This window comes from Bufo gargarizans, chromosome 3 (genome assembly GCF_014858855.1).
Source record: "Bufo gargarizans isolate SCDJY-AF-19 chromosome 3, ASM1485885v1, whole genome shotgun sequence".
Lineage (NCBI taxonomy): Eukaryota > Metazoa > Chordata > Amphibia > Anura > Bufonidae > Bufo > Bufo gargarizans.
The window spans coordinates 52,508,997-52,533,516 of record NC_058082.1 but is presented as its reverse complement, the minus strand read 5'-3'; the positions used below and the strand labels follow the sequence as shown (position 1 = coordinate 52,533,516).

Here is a 24,520-nt window from a genome sequence, read left to right as displayed (position 1 = left end):
GAGAGACTCATTACAGGCAAAGCGAGATATTTCAAGCCTTTATTTGTTATAATTTGGATGATTATGGCTTATAGCTTATGAAACCCCAAAGTAACTATCTCAGGTCCCCTTACACTCAGGGGCTATGGATTAATTTGCTGACTAGTGTGCGACACTTTGAGCCTAGAATATTTTAAGCTGCATTAATGCAATTCCTTTTAATTAGCATTACTGAAATAAATGGACTTTTGCACGATATTCTAATTTTTCGAGTTTCACCTGTATATATCTATCTATCTATATATATATATATATATATATATATATATGAGTATGTGTGTATAACATTTAATGACAAAAGTCAATCACTTATTTTATATATTTTTTATCAGTTTATCACTTTATACTTTTGGCGTGCAGAATATAGACAGTGTTCATGAAAATGTACAGAATCCATTAAAAACTTGATTTCTTATAGAATCAAGAAAATGAATCTGGGACAGACAACATAAAGCAGTATAATCGAAAGCAAATAAAACAGTGCTAAACATACAGTATATAAAAGGAGATAAAACATGGAAATGAAAATGTCATCATTATTATTACTAATAACACTATACGCCATCATGAGAAAATCATTAAAAATACATAATAACTTGTGATAATTTACGCATTTGATGTGATACTAGTAGACAATTAATACTTGTTCTGCCAAGACCACTAATAAAAAGTAGCAATAGCTAAGGGTACAGTTGACTTGTATTTCCAAAACAATTTTAATTGGGATCCTCCTCACAAGTTCTCTTGGTCTCCTTCTTTGGATCATAACACCTTTTGCACCTTCATGAGGTATTGTCCTGAATATTAGGCAGTTTGAAGATGTAATAGTCAATCCACTTCCACTGCTACATCTAAGATGTAAAAGATGGATAATTGGGTGGTAGATCATGATACCACTCCATGCCAGAGCCGATGTCTTATGCTGCAGACCGAAAAAGTACAAGCCATTGCATGATATCCCTGCAATGCAATAGACTTAGGGAAGCAATTAAGATTTTAGGGGGTCGAAGTATCAATTTTCAGTTTTAGCTCCAAGAAATGTTTTCAATAATTTTGGCATATATCAAATATGCACTATGTCATATTAAAACCACCAGCCTAATAGTGTTACAGTAGGTCTCCCTTATGCTTCCAAAACAGCCTTGACCCATTGAGGCATAGACTTCACAAGACCTCTAAGGTGGTATTTGGAACCAAGACATTAGAAGCAGATCTTGTCCTGTAAGAGACGTTGGGCCATCGATCAAACTTTTTCTGCACATCCCATAGTTGCTTGATCAAATCGAGAACTAGGGAGTATGTAGGAGGCCAAGTAAACTCGTCATCATGTTCCTCAAACCATTCCTGAACAGTGTTTGCAGTGTGCATCATGCAGCTGAAAGAAGCCATTAGGGAATACAGTTACCATGAAGGAGGGTTCTTGGCCTGAATCAATGTTTAAGTAGGTGGTACATGTCATAGTATCATCCACATGAATGCCAGGACTCTTGTTTTTCCAGCAGAACATTTCTCAGAGCGTCACACTGCCTTCACTGACTACCTTCTATTGTTCCATCATCCATTTCTAAGGCTCATGTACCCATTGTTTGGTTGGAACTTTCAGTTGTGGTCAGGTGGTCAACCTGGGCACTCTGACCAGTCTGCAAATACACAGCAAAATGCGAGCAATGTATGCTCTGAAACTTTCCTATCCTAGAGAGTACCAGATTATTATTTTTTTTAGCAATTTGTGCTAGCCTTTTCACCCCATACGCATCATTGAGCGTTAAGTGCCTATGACTTGTCAACCATGGTTCTTCCTTGGATGACTTTTCTTAGGTACCAAACACTACATACCAGGAATAAGTCATAAAACATGCAATTTTGGAGATGCCTTGACCCAGTTGTCTAGCCATTACAGTATGGTCCTTTTCAATGATGCACAGATCCTTAGGCTTACCCATTTTTCCTGCTTCCAACAAGTCACCTTCAAGAATGGACTGCCTATTATATGCCACCCCTTTACAGGTACCACTGTCATGAAATAATCAGTATTATTCATTTCTCTTGTCAGTGGTTATAATGGTATGATGATGTCCTTATACTGTACAGACTGATCTTCTGTCTTCTCCAGGTCTGGATCCCACCTGTACATACATACCCGATGCCTGCAGTTTTGTTCTGGTTCCTCCTGTATTCATGTTGCCTCTGCCAGGTACGCTGCCACCTTTATGACCGACTCAGGGAGCTGAACACCGAATTTGCAGTGAAGTTGTACCAGACAACTGTGACCACAGAGAACAGGACAAACATAGTCATCTCTCCAAGCAGTGTGGCCACCTCTCTGGGGCTACTGCAGTTCGGAGCTCAGGGCAGCACCTTCACTCAGATAGAAAAGGCCCTGGGATACAATGTTTACGGTAATTATTATATTGTAGACGTAATTTATTCATTGTATGTAAAGTCTAATCATATATATATATATATATATATATACAGGTGAAACTCGAAAAATTTGTATATCGTGCAAAGTTCATTTATTTCAGTAATGCAACGTAAAAGATGAAACGAACATATGAGAGACTCATTACAGGCAAAGCAAGATATTTCAAGCCTTTATTTGTTATAATCTGGATGATTATGGCTTACAGCTTATGAAACCCCAAAGTCTCAATCTCAGGTACCCTTTGCTCAGGGGGTATGGATTAATTAGCTGACTAGAGTGTGACACTTTGAGCCTAGAATATTAAACCTTTTCACAATATTAAAATTTTAAGCTGCATTAATGCAATTCCTTTTAGTTTGCATTTCTGAAATAAATTGACTTTTGCACGATATTCAAATTTTTCGAGTTTCACCTGTATAGTGCCATAGCAGCTGTAATCTGATTCCTTGGTGTGGGCAATAACAATACCAACCGTACCTGTGGCTATAATGACCGTATTGTATATACCGTAGCTACAATTCACGGACCTTTATTTGCGCTATTTTGTTCTTGGCTTATGTGGCAGGGCTGAATCTGTTTCTTATGAGCATCATGAACATGAATCATTATAATAAGCAAACTTTTCGTCGTTAACGAGTCGATACATCTCCGTTTATCATGATCTGTATGACATCTGCGGGTGTAATAGTATCTCTAGGGTATATTCAGGTGACGGCGTTTTTTCAGAGCAGATTTTGGCGCAGATTCTGTGCCCAGCACGCTTGTAAATCTTGTCCATTTATTTCAACGGTGCGTCATTTTTCTGCTTGAAGTTTTAAAAACCAAGGCGTGGAAAAAGAAGTGACGTTCATTCTTGGTGCAGATTCAGCGTCAAATCCACATCCAAACTTCCCAATGAAATGGCCGGATCAAAAACGACACCAAAAACTGTGCATTACAAACCAGTTGCTAAAGAAAATAAGTGGAATCCTCAAGCAGAATCCGTATCATTTTTTTCCCAGCAGTGAACGGACCCCAATTTATTAATTGCGGTCCTCAATTCACGGGCACCGTCGGTGTGGCTGTCGCAGAGGAATGCAGACCCATTCAACTTGAATGGGTCCGTGATCCATCCGCACCGCAAAGTTCTATTTTTTTTGTGGTGCGGAGGCATGGAGAGAAACCCTATGGAAGCGCTCCGTAGTGCTTCCGTGCCTCTGTTCCCCACCGTACCTCCGGATTGCGGACCCATTCAAGTGAATGGGTCCGCATCCGTGATGCAATGCACAAACGGCCGGCGCCCATATTGCGAACCCACAATTTTTCAGGCCCATTCGTGTGCATGAGCCCTTAGGGTGAAACCCAAAGCAAAATTGAGGATTTTGATGCAGATTTTACCTCAATTTCTGTATCGAATCCATAATGTCTTTTTTTGCATTCAATATATGTCATGTGTAGACGTTCAGGAATTATGTGCGGTAAATCCGCAGGTGGTCACAGGGAAATCCGTGCAGACAATCCACATCATTTGGTGCGGATTTAGGTTTCATTAACATTTCCGTGTCAGTGTCACGCCTGTTAAAAAAAAGCATATGTGTTTCATATGTGAAGATGTCCTTGAAGGATCTGTGGTTGGTCCGTGTGTCATCCATAATTTACTGACTTTGCTCAGCTTAAAATTAATTTCCAAAGAATCTTCTCTTAGTCTTCAGTGAAAAACGGACACAACACGGATGTATGTCAGTGATTTTCATGGACCCATAGACTTCTAAGGGCGTGCTTGGTCCACATCACGGATCAAAGTAGTGCATGTCCCCGTGATTTTTTTTACTGACCTACGGACATGTGAACAGACACACAAATTGCGGACAGCGCATGTCAGTAAAAAACGGAAATGTGAACGAGGCCTTACATGCAGATTTTACTCATTGAAGTTAATGGAGAAAATCCGGTCAGGAAAAATAAAATATATTGAAATGCTGCAGATTTTAAAATCCACACCGCAGGTCAAAATCCGCACGGAAAAAAATCCATGTGGTGTACATGAGAACTTCAAATTGTCATAGAATACAATGTGCATGACCTACGGTGCAGATTTTCCGCACGCAATCCTGATCGTGTGCATTTAGCCTTAAACTGACAAAGTGATATTGATTATTCTAGAATCCTAGAGGCAACATGGAATACATTTCTAATGGGAAGGATCTGTTCAATTTTTTATATGGAAGATGGAATGGAAAGGGTGGTGTAAGGTTTGTGTGGGAAGCATAGTTGCAAGGTGTTTGCAGTGAGGTTCTGGGTTCAAATCTGACCACTGAAAACATCTGCATGCAGCTCGGCTACTCTCACAGTAGCGTTCAAGTTTTCCGGTATTGAGTTCTGTCATAGGGGCTCAATACCGGGGAAAAAAAAAAACTTCAGTTTTGTCCCCATTCATTGTCAATGGGGAGAAAACTGAACTGAACAGAACGGAGTGCTCCAAAATGCAGTCTGTTCCGTTTAGTTGCGTTCCCACACCGGAGAGCAAACTGCAACATGACCCCCAATGCAAGTCAATACTGACGGATCCGTTTTCTCTGCCACAATAGAAAACAGATCCGTCCCCCATTGACGTTCAATGGAGTTTATGACGGATCCGTCTTGGCTATATTACAGATAATACAACCGGATCTGTTCATAATGGATGCAGGCGGTTGTATTATCAGTAACGGAAGCGTTTTTTGCTGAACCCTGCCGGATCCAGCAAAAACGCTAGTGTGAAAGCAGCCTTAGGCCGCATGCACACAACCGTGGTGTGTTTAGTGGTCCGCAAAACACAGATGGCGTCCGTGCACGTTCCGCAATTGGCGGAACGGCACGAACAGCCTTTTAATATAACTGCCTATTCTTGTCTGCAAAGCGCAGACAAGAATAGGACATGGTATATTTTTTTTTTGCGGGGCCACGGAACGGAGCAACGGATCTTTTGCGGCCCCATTGAAGTGAATGGGTCCGCATCTGAGCCCCCAAAACGGACCAAAAGAACAGCCGTGTGCATGAGGCCTTACTTCCAGCATCTCTCTGTGTGCCTGAGGTACAGAAAATAGATTGTGAGCCCGCTGAGGACAGCGACTGATGTGAATGGTGACAATCGCTGTACAGCGCTGTAGAATATGTTAGAGCTCTATATTATTATTATATATATATATAAAAAAAAGGATACTTTTAAACAAATTGTGTAGACAAACTATAATGGAGGTGTCAAACACAGTACAGCTGTACGCCTCATAGTCTGCGCTTTTCTACGAATCTTTGCAGCGGATATGGAATCAGTATAGCATGCACAAGATAAAAGCCACATTGCGGGTTCTGCGCCTGCAGCGTTACTGCCCAAGCGGTGTATCAGCTTTCCTTCCGTCTTAATCCTTTAATAATTTACAATAACAACTTCATTTCCAAAGGGTCATTCAGCGTGAGGGAAGGAAATTAGTTTCAAATGCTTGTATTTGATTTTAATTAAATACTTAAAGGATTTTCATTTAAATAAATCAAGACTTCAGGATTAGGTGCGCACCCCATGCTGCATGGAGACCAGGTCTTATCCAATGCACAGCGCACGTCTGCAAGGCTTTACCAGGGAAGAAACAATCTTTCCTGAGAGATTCCTCTTTGTATATTTGTTTTGCATGGAGCATGGCCAATACGTCTCCATACAGCACCTGCCTAAGCAAGGGAAGCAACCAAATCCGCAGCCGCAGTACAAGATGCCGGGTCTGGTCTAGGTATTGATTGTATATGTTACTGCAAGATCACACGAAAAGTGATACAAATGTTTTTACATGATTGGAGCCACTTCTAGATTGCAGCATTGTAATCTTGATTATCTTTGTAAGGCTACTTGCACAGGAACGTTGTTTATTTCCATGTCCGTTCCGTTTTTTTTTTTGCGGATAGGATGCAGACATATTCATTTCAATGGGTTCGCAAAAAATGTGGACAGCACACCGTGTCCGTTCCGTAGCCCCGCAAAAAAAAAAAAATAGAACATGTCCTATTCTTGTCCATTTTAGGCATTGTTACAATGGATCTGTTTCATTACCGTCTGGCAATGGTGGAACTACTGCCGGCAGTGTGAAAGTAGTCTAAAATAACCTCACAAACACATGTCAGTTGCACCCTACATTGTACGCCTCTTATTTAGAAGCCAAACAGTTTTTTCTTTCTATTAGAATTATGTCTTGTTCACATGAACGTGCCATATTTTGCGGTCTGCAATTTGCGGAACAGAACGGACGGCCCTTTATTGAACTGCCTACTCTTGTTTGAACTGCCTACTCTTGTCCGCAAAATAAAATTTTTGCAGGGCCACGGAAAGGAGCAACGGATGCAGACAGCACATGGAGTGCTGTCCACATCTTTTGTGGCCCCATTGATGTGAATGGGTCCACAGCTCGGATGCAGAACCAAACCACGGTCATACAAAAATCAGGCCATATTTTGCCACACGCCATATTTTTCCCCAGGGGAGAAAGTCTACACGCCCCTGTTAAAATGTCATGTTTCTGTGATGTAAAAAAATGAGACAAAGATAAATAATTTCAGAACGTTTTCCACCTTTAATGTGACCTATAAACTGTACAACTTAATTGAAAAACAAATCTTTTAGGTAGAGGGAAGAAAAAATATAAAAATAAAATATGGTTGCATAAGTGTGCACACCCTTAAACTAATACTTTGTTGAAGCACCTTTTGATTTTATTACAGCACTCAGTCTTTTTGGGTATGAGTCTATCAGCATGGCACATTTTGACTTTGCAAGATTTGCCCACTCTTCTTTGCAAAAACCCTCCAAATCTGTCAGATTGCGAGGGCAAGGAGATGCCCTCGCAATCTGACAGATTTGGAGGGTTTTTGCAAAGAAGAGAGGCCCAGCCAGAGCCAAGACCTGAATCCGATTGAAAATGTGTGGGGTGATCTGAAGAGAGCTGTGCACAGGAGAGTGCACAGCTCTCTTCAGATCACCCCACACATTTTCAATCGGATTCAGGTCTTGGCTCTGGCTGGGCCATTCCAAAACTTTAATCTTCTTCTGGTGAAGCCATTCCTTTGTTGATTTGGATTTATGCTTTGGGTCGTTGTCATGCTGAAAGATGAAGTTCCTCTTCATGTTCAGCTTTCTAGCAGAAGCCTGAAGGTTTTGTGCCAATATTGACTGGTATTTGGAACTGTTCATAATTCCCTCTAGCTTAACTAAGGCCCCAGTTCCAGCTGAAGAAAAACAGCCCCTTGGCATGATGCTGCCACCACCATGCTTCACTGTGGGTATGGTGTTCTTTTGGTGATGTGCAGTGTTGTTTTTGGGCCAAACAGATCTTTTGTAATTATGGCCAAAAAGTTCAACCTTGGTTTCATCAACACCTTTTCCCACATGCTTTTGGGAGACTTCAGATGTGCTTTTTGCAAAATGTAGCCTGGCTTGGATGTTTTTCTTCGTAAAAAAAGGCTTTCGCCTTGCCACTCTACCCCATAGCCCAGACATATGAAGAATACGGGAGATTGTTGTCACATGTACCACACAGCCAGTACTTGCCAGATATTCCTGCAGCTCCTTTAATGTTGCTGTAGGCCTCTTGGTCGCCTCCCAGACCAGTTTTCTTCTCGTCTTTTCATCAGTTTTGGAGGGACATCCAGTTCTTGGTAATGTCACTGTTGTGCCATATGGAAATTCTTTTGTACCCTTCTCCTGACTGATGCCTTTTAACAATGAGATCCCCCTGATGCTTTGGAAGCTCTCTGTGGACCATGGCTTTTGCTGTGGGATGCGACTAAGAAAATTTCAGGAAAGACCAACTAGAGCAGCTGAACTTTATTTGGGGTTAATCAGAGGCACTTTAAATGATGGCAGACTTTTTATATCCACTGTAGCTCCATGTAATGACACATTGTGTGCCTATGACTTCTCAGTACAGAGTCGCAGGTACTGCATCTGCCTCCATGTCCACACTGCATTAAAGGGCTTACCTGGGTATTTATATTGATGACCTATCCTCAGAATAGTGTAACAATAGTGGTTATGAGCAGCACTTGTGGGCCTTATAGACTTTTCCTGGAATGCACCAGCCTGTCCACGACAGCAGATCCTCAGCAGTCCACAGATCAGCAATCAAATACAAATGACGGCAACATCTCCAGATGAATATTTATTAAGCGTACTTACATAAATATGTACAAAAGAAGAGCAAGAAAATGCAACGTTTCAGCTACATAGTAGCCTTTTTCAAGCATAATATTTAAGTTAAAATGATCATATTATATAGTGCATATCCCTCCACCTTAGGTATAGGGGATCAATAGAAAAATTTCATAGCAACCACTAATTAGAAACAGTCCAATAAAAACATTCTCTTGTGATCACCAATAATCACCGCCTCCTGTTCATATTAGTGAAAACCTGTGTTACCTTGTGGTCAATGGCAACCGCTGGAGCTTCATCAAACACATGGATTCCCTGTATATCATGTCATCGAAGTTGCCTCATCCACCTAGACTATCTCCATCACTCATGTCACCTGACTTTAGCCCGATCACATGATAGCGCAGCTCACCTCCACTCGGCCCAACACGTCACGCCCAGAGGAGGGAGCTTTTCAAAATGGACCATTACGCAATTCTATGACGGAATGCCTTTAGAGGCATTCCGTAATTCATTCCGTCATATTAGAAGTCTATGGGTTGCAAAACGGATCCGTCCCATTTCCGTTATGCAGGGGAGTCCTTTCCTGCATAACGGAAACAGGACGAATCCGTTATGCAGGCCATAGACTTCTATTATGACGGAATGAATAACGGAATGCCTCTAAAAGCATTCCGTTATGCATTCTGTCATAGAATTGCACAACGGAATCCATAACGCAATTCTGCTTTTACCACCAAACGAAGCGTGAACGAATTTCATACCATGAAATTCGCTCATCTTTAATCCTGACGTATTCCCTTACAAGTACCATGTTAAGGGTACTTTCACACTTGCGGCCTTTCAAACTGCCTGTCGGATCCGGTAATCCGGACGCAAACTGATGGCATTTGTCAGACGGATCCGGATCCGTCTGACAAATGCATTAAAATACCGGATGAGTCTCTCCGGTGTTATCCGGAAAAACGGATCTGGTATAATTTTTTTTTTGCATTTTTAAAAGTCTGCGCATGTGCTGACCGGAAAGCCAGATTCGTTTTGCCGGAACACTTAATGTCGGATCTGGCGCTAATACACTTCAATGTAAATTAATGCCGGATCCGGCAAGTGATCAGTATTTTTGGGCGGAGAGAAAACTGCAGCTTGCTGTGATATGTTCTCCGTCCAAAAAACGTAAGAGGGACTGAACTGATGCATCCTGAACGGAATACTCTCCATTCAGAATGCATTAGGATAAAACTCAAGAGTTTTTTTTCAGCATTGAGCTGCTGTGACGGAACTAAATACCGGAAAACAAAAACGCTTGTGTGAAAGTGCCCTAATAGACCAGCTCACCTACAGCTATATTGCTCCGAGATCTGCCCCCATTTAACAATATACATATTAGCAAATGTAAGCGTTCATCGTTACCCCTTACTATGTATATATTGATTTGCATTTGTACGTTTTGTATGTACTACCAGATAAAACAGTGGAGAGCTTTATGAAAAGCATGCATCGGGAACTTACCAACTCCAGCCAAGATACCTCCATCCATTTGGCATGTGCCTTGTTTGTCCAAGCAGGGACGCCTCTTTCCACCCAGTTTACAGAGTATGCCGTACAATGGGCAAACAGCAGCCTCCAGCTGACCAACTTCACTGAGCACAACAAGACGGCCATCCAGATAAAGCAGTGGGTAAACAGTAATACGGGAGGTGAGTCATTACTGTGCTGTCCACACGCACTTCTATTTATCTTTTTGTGTCCGCAATGCGTTTTTTTTTTTTTGCAAGTTCCCTGAAATCATGACAATAAGCACAGAGACGCTGCTGCGTGTGAGAACAGCCTAAGGCCTCATGCACACGGCCGTTCCGTGCATTGGGGACCGCAATTTGCGGTCCCCAATGCACGGGCAACGTCCGTGCGGTGTCCGGGACGGACCGAGACCCATTCAACTTGAATGGGTCCATGATCCGTCCGCACCGCAAAAAAAATATAAGCATTTCTGCAGGCTCCGGGTGATCCGACAGATATTTTTGAGTCTGAAGGGCTTGGATGTGCGGTTTGAAGGACAGGGCAGGATCATACGTTACCCCAAGGCAGCGGACTTGTGGGACAGGGGAGAGCATGCAGCCATTGATTGTGATAGGTCTGTTGGGAGGCTCAGTGAGATGGGGGAAAAGGGTAAATTCTGTTTTATGCATGTTTAGTTTTAGAAAGCGAGAGGAGGGAGGATATAGAAGATACGCATTGTGGGACTCTGGATAGTAGGGAGGTATTTGCATGTTGTAGGCATAGATACGGAAAGCCATGGGACTGTATGAGCTGCCCCAGTCCAAAGGTGTATTTTAAGAAGAGCAGGGATCCAAGGACGGAGCCTTAAAGGCCACCAATAGAAAAGGGGACGTGTCTAGCATTATTGCTCTATTATTTTTCCTTTCTATAAAACAAAGCTTTCTTCAGGTAACTGGAACCCAGACGTTTGCTGCTATTTCTTTGCTTCTATAGGGGCTGAAAAATGGCAGAACACAATGTAACAATAACAAAATGATTTAAAAAAAAAAAAAAAAAAAAAAAAAGGAACTGTGACTGAAGAGGCTTGTGCTAGATAGCGATTTGGCAACTGGTTCAAGAACCCCCATCTATAGGGACCCATGGAGTATAAGACCTCCCGACTAACCTTGTTATGTAGACCACCATGCAATGTAAACTTAACCTTATGAACTCCATGTTTACATAAGGACATAAATTCACAGAGTCGTCGGCACTCAGACCCAGTAAACGCCAGCACGGGAAGGAAAAAAGAGCTGATGAAGGCTGGACGGGCCGAAACGCGTTCACTGTTATATGGTCTGATGTATGGATAAAATAGCGCATTTAGAGCATTTGATTGAAGCATATGAACGCTCGCTGGGAATCCTTTCTACATAAGGACACAGGGAGGCATTTTAATAATTACACCGTTTTTTCGGCTGTCACTGTTAAGCCTGCTGTTGGTTTCTAGTGCTGCGCCAAATTTATGAGATGGCGATTTTTATTTTTATAACTTCGGCACTCATGCAATGTAGTATCGCCTTTTTAAGTGATTGGTAAATGTCCGGTAACTCCCTGGCGTACAATGTCATACATCATAAATGCACCTTAAAAGTGATCTATTTTGCAACACAGACCAACTTCTCACTCGCTTCTGAAAGTGGCGTGGGAAGCCAAAAGTCACAAGAATTTTCCGCAAATTGTTACATGTGCCAAAACATGCAACAATTTAACGGCAAAATAGGAAGGCATAGCATGCTTCATAAATGTCCCCCATAGTATGTGTGTGTATGAGGCTGCACAAAAGCACTGGAACTAAAAGCAGCGTGTGCTGATATTTACAGGTGGGATAGAGACGCTGGTGCCTGGCGGACATTTTGAATCCAGTTTCACGCAGATCGCACTTGTGAGCACAATGTATTTTAGAAGCAAATGGAAAACAAAATTCTCTTTCACCGACACACAGACATTGCCTTTTATTAGCACAGATGGATCAGTGGTTAAAGTTCCCATGATGCATCAAACTGCAGATATCAACTACGGTAAGGAATGACTGATGATCCAGTTACTGTAAAGTCACAGAATAAAAATCAATATACAGAATGATGTCATGGCTGAAATGATGGATGATATGATGCTTTGCAGTTCTTTTATTAAAGGGATTCTGCACCCAGGACCCCCGCCGATCAGCTGTTTGAGAAGGCAGCGAGAGGCAGGGGTCCCGGGTGTCAGACCCCCGCCGATCAGAAGCCGATTATCTATCCAGAGGATAGATTATCAGTTTAAACCAAGTGCAGAACCCCTTTTAATCCAGGACTAATACTATAGCATACTGAATAGGTAAGGCTACTTTCACACTGGCGTTTTGACTTTCCATTTGTGAGATCTGTTCAGGGCTCTCACAAGCGTCCAAAACGGATCAGTTTTGCCCTAATGCATTCTGAATGGAAAAGGATCTGCTCAGAATGCATCAGTTTGTCTCCGTTCAGTCTCCATTCCGCTTTGGAGGCGGACACCAAAACGCTGCCTGCAGTGTTTTGGTGTCCGTCTGACGAAGCTGAGCCAAACGGATCCGTTCTGACACACAATGTAAGTCAATGGGCACAATAGAAAACAGACCCGTCCCCTCATTGACTTTCAATGGTGTTTATGACAGATCCGTCATGGCTATAGAAGACATAATACAACCGGATCCGTTCAAGACGGATGCATGCCGTTGTATTATTGTAACTAAAGCGTTTTTGCAGATCCATGGCGGATCCGCAAAAAATTCTAGTGTGAAAGTAGCCTGAAGCTGTTCCTGATATCACTTTATTGCAGTGCTAGGATTTGGGTTGCGACATCTCAGACATAGGGGACATATCGCTAGGATATGCCCCCAATGTCTGATTGGTTCAGGTCCCAGAGGTGGGACCCGCACCTATCTTGTAAACGGAGCTGTCAAAGTCCTGCAGGGCGCACCATATATGCGCAGCTGCCCTCCATTAATTACTACGGGGCTGCCAAAAATAGCAAAGTGCTAGCTCGGCTATTTCCGTTGGCACTATAGAAATGAATGGGAGTGGTGGCCGCACAAACACGGTGCGCTCACTTTCATTTCTATGGGGGATTCCGCAAATTGCCGAGCGTGCCGCTCAGCTATTTTCTGCCGGCAAATAGTAAGGCTTGGTGGTGGCTGGACCCGGCACTGGTGCCTTGCAGCATTGGCTCCTGGGTTTGAATCTGACCAAGGGCAACATCTGCATGGAGTTTGTATGTTCTCCCTGTGTTTGTGTGGGTTTCCTCCCACACTTCAAAGGCATACTGATAGGGAATTTAGATTGTGAGCTCCAGTGGGGACAGCACCCCTAATACCGTAGACCAGTGGTCGGCAACCCGCGGCTCGCGAGCCACATGCGGCTCTTTTGATCCTTAGATGCGGCTCTTTGGTTCGGGCTGGCGGGTGGGCGGCCTTTCTTGCAAAATGTCAAGCTTTCAAAAGGTCCGTCATGCGCCTCCTGCCCCGTCTGTCTGCTCCTTCCACTTTATGAAAGAAGCAGGCAGGCGGGGCAGGAGGCGCATGGCGGAGGGTGAGATGTCACGCTGCGCACAGCAGCAGAAGGGCGGGCAGCGGCGGACTTTCAGCACAACACCGGCCATGTGAGGAGTGGTGAAGAGGCCGCCGCTCAGGTCCAGGAGGAGCGAAATGTCCTGCAGAAGAAAGGTAGGAGCTGCCCCCGGTGTGTGCACCGGCCCCACCGCAAGTGTCCCTGCCTCCTCCCTTCCCCCCCACTAATACATTACTTTACTTACTGGAGGGCACTTATGGGGGATATCTGTGGAGGGCACTTATGGGGGATATCTGTGGAGGGCACTTATGGGGGATATCTGTGGAGGGCACTTATGGGGGATATCTGTGGAGGGCACTTATGGGGGATATCTGTGGAGGGCACTTATGGGGGATATCTGTGGAGGGCACTTATGGGGGATATCTGTGGAGGGCACTTATGGGGGATATCTGTGGAGGGCACTTATGGGGGATATCTGTGGAGGGCACTTATGGGGGATATCTGTGGAGGGCACTTATGGGGGATATCTGTGGAGGGCACTTATGGGGGATATCTGTGGAGGGCACTTATATAGCATCTTATCCCCCATAAGTGCGTCATCCACAGATATCCCCCATAAGTGCGTCATCCACAGATATCCCCCATAAGTGCGTCATCCACAGATATCCCCCATAAGTGCGTCATCCACAGATATCCCCCATAAGTGCGTCATCCACAGATATCCCCCATAAGTGCGTCATCCACAGATATCCCCCATAAGTGCGTCATCCACAGATATCCCCCATAAGTGCGTCATCCACAGATATCCCCCATAAGTGCGTCATCCACAGATATTCCCCATAAGTGCGTCATCCACAGATATCCCCCATAAGTGCGTCATCCACAGATATCCCCCATAAGTGCGTCATCCACAGATATCCCCCATAAGTGCGTCATCCACAGATATCCCCCATAAGTGCGTCATCCACATTACATCCACATCTGCAGACAAGTTTAATAAACGTAAAAAATGATAAAGATAAAATGAAATAATCAAGATCCAAATAAAAGGAAGTACATATAAAAGTATGTAAAAACACACTCTGGGCTCATGCCCACGAATGTAAGGGCGCCGTGCCTGTGCTGCGGACCGCAAATAGCGGTCCGCAATGCACAGACACAGACCATGGGGCAGCTGCATGAGGATCGCGGACCCATTCACTTAAATGGGGTTCGCGATCCGCATCCGACTGCCCGCACCGCAAAAAAAGTAGCGCATGCTGAAGTGAATGGGTCCAGGATCCGGGATATGAGTGCTACAGTGTGCTTCCGTAGTGCTTCTGGCTGTGCCTCCGCACCGCAAAAAAGTAGTGCATGCGCTACTTTTTTGCGGGGCGTAGGCACAGCCAGAAGCACCACGGAAGCACACTGTAGCACTCATATCCCGGATCCTGGACCCATTGAAGTGAATGGGTCCTTGATGCGGGCTGCACACGGCCAGTGCCCGTGTATTGCGGACCCGCCGTATGCGGCCTGCAATATGGCAATGGCGGGCACACAGTCGTGTGCATGAGCCCTAATAGTCCTCACTGGTACTGTTGACGCAATATTTTAGGTTTTAAAAATGTGGCTCTCGAAATAAATTTCAATCGTGGTTTTGGCGATATTTGGCTCAGTTGAAAAAAAAGGTTGCCCACCACTGCCGTAGACTGATCTTGCAAAATGCTGTTTCAGGTCAATTTGAAACCCCAACCCATGAAAAGTTTACGGTGGTGGAGCTGCCCTATCTTGGGGATACAGTCAGTATGTTTGTGGTACGTCCTACAGACAGGAGCACACCCTTATCCTCCATTGAATCTACCCTAACATCAAAGAGCATTGCAGTTTGGGACAACGCTATGAAAAGAATCAAAATGGACGTCTTTTTGCCCAGGTAAAATATGTTTTATATAGGGAATATAATCATTTTCTTTTCAAAATTAAAAAAGTCATCATTATGCATTGTCTGTATTTACCAGATTTAAATTGGAAAGTTACAGCGATTTAAGGACGGCCTTGCCTGCTTTGGGAGTCTCAGATCTATTTGACCGAAGGAAAGCAGATTTCAAAGGGATTTCAGGTAACTGTATTACAGTATATTGTACACCTAATGTATAAAAATTCAATATACATATGGTTATACAGAATCATTTTATTTTCAGAACAGAGAAACCTTTATGTTTCTCAAGCAATTCACAAAGCAGAAATTGAAGTGGAGGAAGGTGGCACCAGAGGTTCGGGAGTCACAGGTGGGTGAAAGTCACATTTAGTTCTGCGCCATGGGTTCTACTCCAGTTTAACCGGTATACAGCCTCAACATATCATGCCATGGTGTACTGTACATAAAGCATGGGCATCTCCCCCGGGGCTCACAAATTCAGCTAGGTCAACGCCATAGGAGAGCAGTAACTTGCCACCAAGTTTTTACTGTAGACAGGAAACCTAGCAAATAACTCACATGCAGACGCTGCCATTAGATACAAACTGAAAACCATGTGCTCCCACCAAAATAAAGTGCCCAAGAGTCAGTAGTCCTCGGCTCCAGCCAGAACCTCAAAACAAAAAGCAATGAAAATGGCATACCTCCCATGGCCCACTTAAAGGGAAGCCATCATTAACGTTATGCTGCCATCACTGAGCAGCATACATTTCAGCATTGTGTCAATCAAGACCTAAAAAATAGGTGGTTGCTGAGAACCAGCCTCAGAATCATAGCAGCCTGGAAAAGTCACGGCTGCCCGAGAAGAGTCATGGTTATTCATGTGCTCCTTACGTTTCACCCTAGGAGAGAATTGCCATGCATCGGCAGGTGGGCAGGGAGAACAGGAACTCATAAATAACCATGACTCTTCTCAGGCAGCCATGACGCCTTTCCAGGTCTAAGCATCAATGATGATGATGCTGGTTCTCGGCAACCTCTTACATTTAGCTCATGAATGACTACTACATGTCACTACTTTGTGCTGCCCTCAGTAAGATCAGGATAAAGTTGATGACAGAATCCTTTAATTGCCTCTCAAGATATGCACCTCAGTATGTAAATTCAAGTTTCTAAACTAGAATTAAAAAGAAGCGCTTTGAGCTGTTTATTAGCTTCATTGACTTGTAGACCTTTCAATATGAGGTAGACTAGGAGAAGACTTGAACTGCAGTGGCCCTTTACTTTGTCCATGCTGAGAGCTAAAATAACTGGTAAAAAAGGTCATTACGCCTTCCTTGAAATAAAAATGTGCTCTGGCTTTTTTTTTTTCTTTACCAGTAAAAAGGTCATAGAAACCGCATATGGCTTTATTAAAAAAAGATTTTAAAAAATCTAATTGCATAAACCACCACTAGCATATTTCCTATAAACGTTCAGCTAACATCCTCAGGGTATGTTCACACACAGCACAGAATTTTCCATGTGGATTCTTGTGTGGAAAAACTGCAGCGTAGTACAGTACCCGCAAAGTGAAGGAGAATAGGCAGATGTCATGTACACACTGCTTTTTTTTTCACATGGAAATTGACCTGTAAAGTGGATTTTGAAACCTGCAAGTTTGTCAATTGTTTTAGTTTTTTGTGTGGATTTTACCCTTTTCAATGGAAGGATGATAAAACCATAAGTAACGAATGCAGATTTTGGTGTGGACACACACCACGGATGAAAAACCGTGTGCAGGTAGCCTTAGAGCTGTTTCACACAAGCAAGTCCATTGCGGGAATCAAGCTCCGTGTGTGAGCGTGATCCTCCGCTCTGGACTCGCAGGAGCGCACGGCATTATCATGATTTATAATGCTGTGTGTCTCTGCTTGGCCTTCCTTCTACAGAATCAGTCACAGCTTTATGTCACTATGATCCTGTAGCAGTAAAGTCAAGCAGAGGGACATAACATTATAAGTCAGTATAATGCTGTGCGCTCCTGCAAGTCCAGAGCGGAGGATCACGCCAACACACGGAGCCCGATTCCCGCAACGGACTCGCTCATGTGAAACAGCCCTAAAGATACCTGCACACATGGGCAGGTTTACTAACAGAATATCATCAGAAATTCTTGTACATTTCTGCGTACAAAATTGCAGTTTGACTTGCAGTTTTTGGTGTGGATTTGATGCGGTTTTGCTGCAGATCTCATACTTCCATTGAAAAGATTGAAATCCAGTCAATTAAAACGGAAATAAAAAAACAAAAACAAAACAAAAAACAAAGGGGAAGATTTATCCACTGGGCGGAGATTGGGGAAGGCGTTTATTAATAGTAATGAGTCTGAGGCTGTACTAGGCTTCCAGGCTCATTACTTATACATTACAGTTCAGGCCAGCAGATGGCAGCACTGAGGATCTCTAATATAGTGATTTCTGTATAGAATAATGGAGCAAATTCCATTATTCTATACAAATTGCAATCTGATGATTGCGATTTTGCGTCCAGATAGGGACCTAACAAGTAAATAAAAAAAAGTTTTGAAAATTTACAATTGCAAATCATCCCCTTTCTCCAAAATCAAAATAAAAAATCTATAAAAAATAATATAATGGGCATCGCCGTGTGCGAAAACATCCGTACTATTAAAATATTTAAAGGGATTCTGTCACCTTGGTTTAGCCTACAGAGCTGTGTACATGCACGGCTAGATTGCCGCTAGCCTGTCCGCAAAATACCTGTCCCATAGCGCTATGGGCTTTTACGGTGTATTCACACAACCGTATTTTTGGCTCCACATCCGTTTCGCAATTTTGCGGAACGGGTGCGGACCCATTCATTTCAATGGGGCCGCAAAAGATGTGGATAGCACACAGTGTGCTGTCCGCATCCGTAGATCCGTTCCGCGGCCCCGCAAAAAAGATAGAGCATAGGAATAGGGCCGGCTACATTCACACGGCCGGTATTCGTGTTTTGCGGATCCGCAATTTGCGTGTGAATGTAGCCTTAATGTGTTTAAAAAATTATTTTATAGATATGTAAATTTGCCTGGAGCCCAGCCAAGCACCCTGTGAAGGAGCCCAGCACCACCTGCGTCCTCTGAATCTCCTCCTTGCTCACAGTTAGATTGCCGTAATCTCGCACATGCGCAGTGTCGGCATAGTGTTCCTTACCTGTGCTGGCATCAGCCTCAGGGAAGGAACTGCGCATGTGTGAGCTCGTGCATCGCAAGATTACGGTGATCTAACGGTGAGCAAGGAGGAGATTCGGAGGACGCAGGTGGTGCTGGGCTCCTTCACAGGGGGCGTGGCTGGGCACCAGAACGGTTAGTGCAGCCCCTTGGCCTCCTTACCAGGCTGATTTACATATCTATAAAATCATTTTTTAAACACAAATGCACACAGCGCTATGGGACAGGTATATTGTGGACAATAAACGTATCCCATATGGTGAATGGCGTAATGGGAAAAGAAAAATGGCACATTGTGACTTTACTTTCCAAAAAAAATTGAATACAAAGTGATCGAAAAGTCATACACACCTCTTACAATCAAATGAGCCCTCGCACATCTCCATAGACATAACTGTAAAAAAAGTTATGGGGTCAGAATACAGCGATAAGCAAAAACATTTTTTTTTCCAGTTTTTCTTCTTCCAGTATTTAAAACGCAAGAAAAACTACATACAGGTCCTTCTAAAAAAAATTAGCATATTGTGATAAAGTTCATTATTTTCTGTAATGTACTGATAAACATTAGACTTTCATATATTTTAGATTCATTACACACAACTGAAGTAGTTCAAGCCTTTTATTGTTTTAATATTGATGATTTTGGCATACAGCTCATGAAAACCCAAATTTCCTATCTAAAAAAATTAGCATATTTCATCCGACCAATAAAAGAAAAGTGTTTTTAATACAAAAAAAGTCAACCTTCAAATAATTATGTTCAGTTATGCACTCAATACTTGGTCGGGAATCCTTTTGCAGAAATGACTGCTTCAATGCCACGCCGCATTGAAGCAATCAGCCTGTGGCACTGCTGAGGTGTTATGGAGGCCCAGGAGGCTTCGATAGCGGCCTTAAGCTCATCCAGAGTGTTGGGTCTTGCGTCTCTCAACTTTCTCTTCCCAATATCCCACAGATTCTCTATGGGGTTCAGGTCAGGAGAGTTGGCAGGCCAATTGAGCACAGTAATACCATGGTCAGTAAACCATTTACCAGTGGTTTTGGCACTGTGAGCAGGTGCCAGGTCGTGCTGAAAAATGAAATCTTCATCTCCATAAAGCTTTTCAGCAGATGGAAGCATGAAGTGCTCCAAAATCTCCTAATAGCTAGCTGCATTGACCCTGCCCTTGATAAAACACAGTGGACCAACACCAGCAGCTGACATGGCACCCCAGACCATCACTGACTGTGGGTACTTGACACTGGACTTCAGGCATTTTGGCCTCTCCCCAGTCTTCCTCCAGACTCTGGCACCTTGATTTCCAAATGACATGCAAAATTTGCTTTCATCCGAAAAAAGTACTTTGGACCACTGAGCAACAGTCCAGTGCTGCTTCTCTGTAGCCCAGGTCAGGCGCTTCTGCCGCTGTTTCTGGTTCAAAAGTGGCTTGACCTGGGGAATGCGGCACCTGTAGCCCATTTCCTGCACACGCCTGTACACGGTGGCTCTGGATGTTTCTACTCCACTGCTTCCGCAGGTCCCCTAAGGTCTGGAATCGGTCCTTCTCTACAATCTTCCTCAGGGTCCGGTCACCTCTTCTCGTTGTGCAGCGTTTTCTGCCACACTTTTTCCTTCCCACAGACTTCCCACTGAGGTGCCTTGATACAGCAGTCTGGAAACAGCCTATTCGTTCAGAAATTTCTTTCTGTGTCTTACCCTCTTGCTTGAGGGTGTCAATGATGGCCTTCTGGACAGCAGTCAGGTCGGCAGTCTTACCCATGATTGCGGTTTGGAGTAATGAACCAGGCTGGGAGTTTTTAAAAGCCTCAGGAATCTTTTGCAGGTGTTTAGAGTTAATTAGTTGATTCAGAGGATTAGGTTAAAAGCTCGTTTAGAGAACCTTTTCATGATATGCAAATTTTTTTTGATAGGAATTTGGGGTTTTCATGAGCTGTATGCCAAAATCATCAATATTAAAACAATAAAAGGCTTGAACTACTTCAGTTGGTATGCAATGAATCTAAAATATATGAAAGTCTAATGTTTATCAGTACATTACAGAAAATAATGAACTTTATCACAATATGCAAATTTTTTGAGAAGGACCTGTATATGTGGTATCGCGATAAACGTACTGACCTGGAGAATGAAATGCACTAGTCAGTTTTACCGCATAGTGAATATCGTATAAACAAAACCCATAAAACTGTGGCGGAATCACCTTTTTTTGTTTCAAATTTCACCCCATTTGGATTTCTTTTTACACTTTCCACTACATTGTATGCAATATTAAATGGTGGCATTAGAAAGTACAACTTGTCCTGCAAAAAAACAAGCCCTCATATGGATATGTGAACAGAAAATATTATAATTACTTACCGGTAATTGGTTTTTCCGCTAGCCTCCACAGCAGCACAGATTTACAGGAGGTTACCCCGTGTCCCCTAGGGACAGGAAACAACGTGGAGATCTTTAAATAGCCCCCTTCCCTTACCTGCTCCAGTAAATAACCGAGAAACTCTGAAATGGATGCAACATAATGTTATTTATCTATTTTTCAAATTCCTGTGCCGCTGTGGTGGCTAGAGGAAAAACCAATTACCGGTAAGTAATTACAATCTTTCCAAACGCCTTCACAGCGGCACAGATTAACAGGAGGAATAACAGAGAAATTAATAACTAGGGTGGGACCACTGCAGATAACACTCTGCGACCAAACGATAAGTCCTTATTTTATTTTTTTTAACTCGTTTTATTGAAGTTTAACAAGAAAGGCATGTTACATTATCACAAGCATAGAGGCAGCAAATCCAGGTTCGATCCCGCGCAGGGGATACAGTACAAGCACAATAGTACAAGAGAGTATTGCGTTAGGTCCTGTACAACAAGGAGGTGTACAAGTCAGAGGACGTTTATAGACCATGAGGTAGAAGAGGCTAGCGCCTCAATAGATATAAACAATATATCACACATCAGCAGCTGAAAACATACAAGCATTGTGCACAGTCAAAGGGGACGCACACCATTCACCCCACACTTTGTCAAACTTTTGTGGGCACTTCCTGTGAATATAGACAACCTTTTCCATGCCTACAGCCTGATTGACCAGCGCTTTCCATTGACCCAGTGTAGGTGCTCTGTCATCCATCCATCTCAGGGCGGCGGCCTTTCTGGCAAAAAATAAGGTTTCGCTCAGAAAAATCCTATGATGATGACCCCAAACCTCCTCATCTAGGATGCCGAGTAGGCAACTCTTAGGGCATAGCGGAACTGTATTTGGAACTATTGCAGATAGCACCCCCACCACAGCTTCCCAAAAGCTCTTTAAGTACGAGCAATCCCACATGAGATGCCAGAAGTCTGCCCCGTCCTGATGACACCTGTGGCACCTACTATGTGACAATCTGCCCATTTTATGCAGTCGGACAGGAGTAAGATAGCTTCTATGCAAAATAAACAGTTGAATCAACCTGTTAGTGACCGACGGGGATACCCGTGTTGGAGACAGCAGTGCCTCATTCCAATCATCCGCTGATAGGGAGGGGATGGAGTTTTTCCATTTCCCTTCAACAGCAAGGGGGTTCATCAGTGTCCGATTGTTGAGCAGGTGCGTATAGAGAACAGAGATGATACCTCTCGGTCCCTGCGACCTAAGGACACCTATCAGGGGATAATTAGAAATTCTGCGACCCCCCGACCCAAACTGTGCCGCCAGCGCGTGCCTTAATTGTAAATATCTGAAAAGGAAGGAGCGAGGCAATTCAAACTTTTCTTGCAGTTGAGAGGAGGAGCACAAGCTACCGTTAGTGTATAAATCGCTCAATTTGTTGACGCCCTGTACCTTCCACCATCTGGCTCCCTCCAAGTCTATCAAATGGGCAAACATGGGATTGTCCCACAGGGGGATGTCATCCGGAATGTCTCTGAACGACCTCAACTTCGCAGCTGACCATACCTGGTGGGCCATTCTATGGATGGGGAGCAAGCGCTTGGATATGAAACGTGGCCCTTCCAACACCGGCCACAGAGAGGAAAGGCCCAAGTCCTTATTTTTTAACACATCTAATTGATAATGCCGAAAAAAAATAGAAGGCGAAGACCAGGTGGCTGCCCTGCATATTTTTTCCAGAGAGACGTCCGCTGACTCTGCCCAGGAAGCTGCGACTGATCGAATTAAATGAGCTTTTAGTCCCTTCGGAGGAATGACATCTTTGAAGTTGTAGCAAAAAAGGATTGCCGATCTGATCCATCTTCAAATGGTTGTCTTGCTTGCCGCCTGTCCTCTATTTGGCCCAGCAAACTGAATTAAGAGTCTGTCTGTCTTCCTGAAAATGTTGCCTTAAGGTAAGCTAACACACATCTGCGAACATCCAGATTATGAAAACGCCTCTCCTCCGGACAACCTGATGGAGAACCGAATGATGGCGATGAAACGTCTTTCAGACAGTGAAATTTTAAAACAACCTTGGGTAAAAAAAGAGGGGGAGAGTGTTTCAGCACTATCCTGTCATCTCTTACAGTTAGATAGGGAGGTCTACATGAAAACGCTTGTATTTCGCCCACTCTTCTAGCTGTAGTAATTGTAACGAGGAAAATTTTTTAAAGGACAACAATCTTAAAGGAATTTCAGATAACGTCTCAAGTGGGAAATCGATTAAAACGGACAACACTAAATTTAGATCGCAAGGAGGGACTGTGGATCTGACTATAGGTTCATTCCTCTGTGCCCCTTTTACAAATCTTTTAACAAGATGTAGATCTGCCAATTTTGTATCTAGAAAGGCACTTAGGGCTGAGATATGGATTTTAACCACTTAAGGACCACAGGTTTATACCCCCCTAGTGACCAGGCCCTTTTTTACAAATCGGCACTTCACAACTTTAACAGTTTATTGCTCGGTCATGCAACTTGGCACCCAAATTAATTTTACCTCCTTTTCTTCTCACAAATACAGCTTTCTTTTGGTGGTATTTGATTGCTGCTGAAAGTTTTTGTTTTTCTTATATTAATCAAAATAGACCGCAATTTTCTGAAAAAATGTGTATTTTTAACTTTTTCTGGTAAAATTGTTTAAATATAATTAAATTTCTATACAAGTTTGTGTCAGAATTTATTGTGCTACATGTCTTTGATAAAAAAATGCAATAAGTGTATATTTATTGGTTTGCGCAAAAGTTATAGTGTTTACAAACTATGATACAAAAATGTGAATTTCCGCATTTTGAAGCAGCTCTGACTTTCTGAGCACCTGTCATTTTTCTTGAGGTGCTAGAATGCCAGGATAGTATAAATACCCCCCAAATTCACGGAGGGGCATGGTGAGTTCATGTATGATTTAATTTTTTTCACAAGTTAGCGGAAAATTACACTTTCTCAGGAAAAAAAAATAATAATAAAGTTTCCATTTCTGCTAACTTCTGGCAAAAAAAAAAAATCTCCCACGGACTCACTATGCCCCTCAGTGAATACCTTGGGGTGTCTACTTTCGGAAATGGGGTCATTTGTGGGCTGTGTTTACTGTTCTGGCATTTTGGGCGGGGCTAAATTGTGAGCAACCCTGTAAAGCCTAAAGGTACTCGTTGGACTTTCGGTCCCTTTACGCACCTAGGCTGCAAAAAGTGTCACACATGTGGTATCGCCGTACTCAGAAGTAGGGCAATGTGTTTTATGGTGTATTTTTTTTTTAAATATATTTTATTAATTATAATACAAAAGATTCATATCCATATTACATTTATAATATTATAAAA

General features: G+C 43.1%; 1 protein-coding gene across 1 annotated transcript in view; it reads left to right on the top strand.

The window, feature by feature from the left end:
• The first annotated feature begins 2,182 nt into the window (after positions 1-2,182).
• Positions 2,183-24,520, top strand: part of SERPINE3 (serpin family E member 3) — a 33,546-nt gene continuing 11,208 nt past the window's right edge. Inside the window, exons 1-6 of the mRNA XM_044285425.1 lie at positions 2,183-2,438; positions 10,079-10,312; positions 11,975-12,172; positions 15,392-15,590; positions 15,676-15,776; positions 15,859-15,945. Of these exons, the coding sequence (XP_044141360.1) occupies positions 2,183-2,438; positions 10,079-10,312; positions 11,975-12,172; positions 15,392-15,590; positions 15,676-15,776; positions 15,859-15,945 (1,075 nt within the window). The remainder of the gene's footprint in view (positions 2,439-10,078; positions 10,313-11,974; positions 12,173-15,391; positions 15,591-15,675; positions 15,777-15,858; positions 15,946-24,520) is intronic.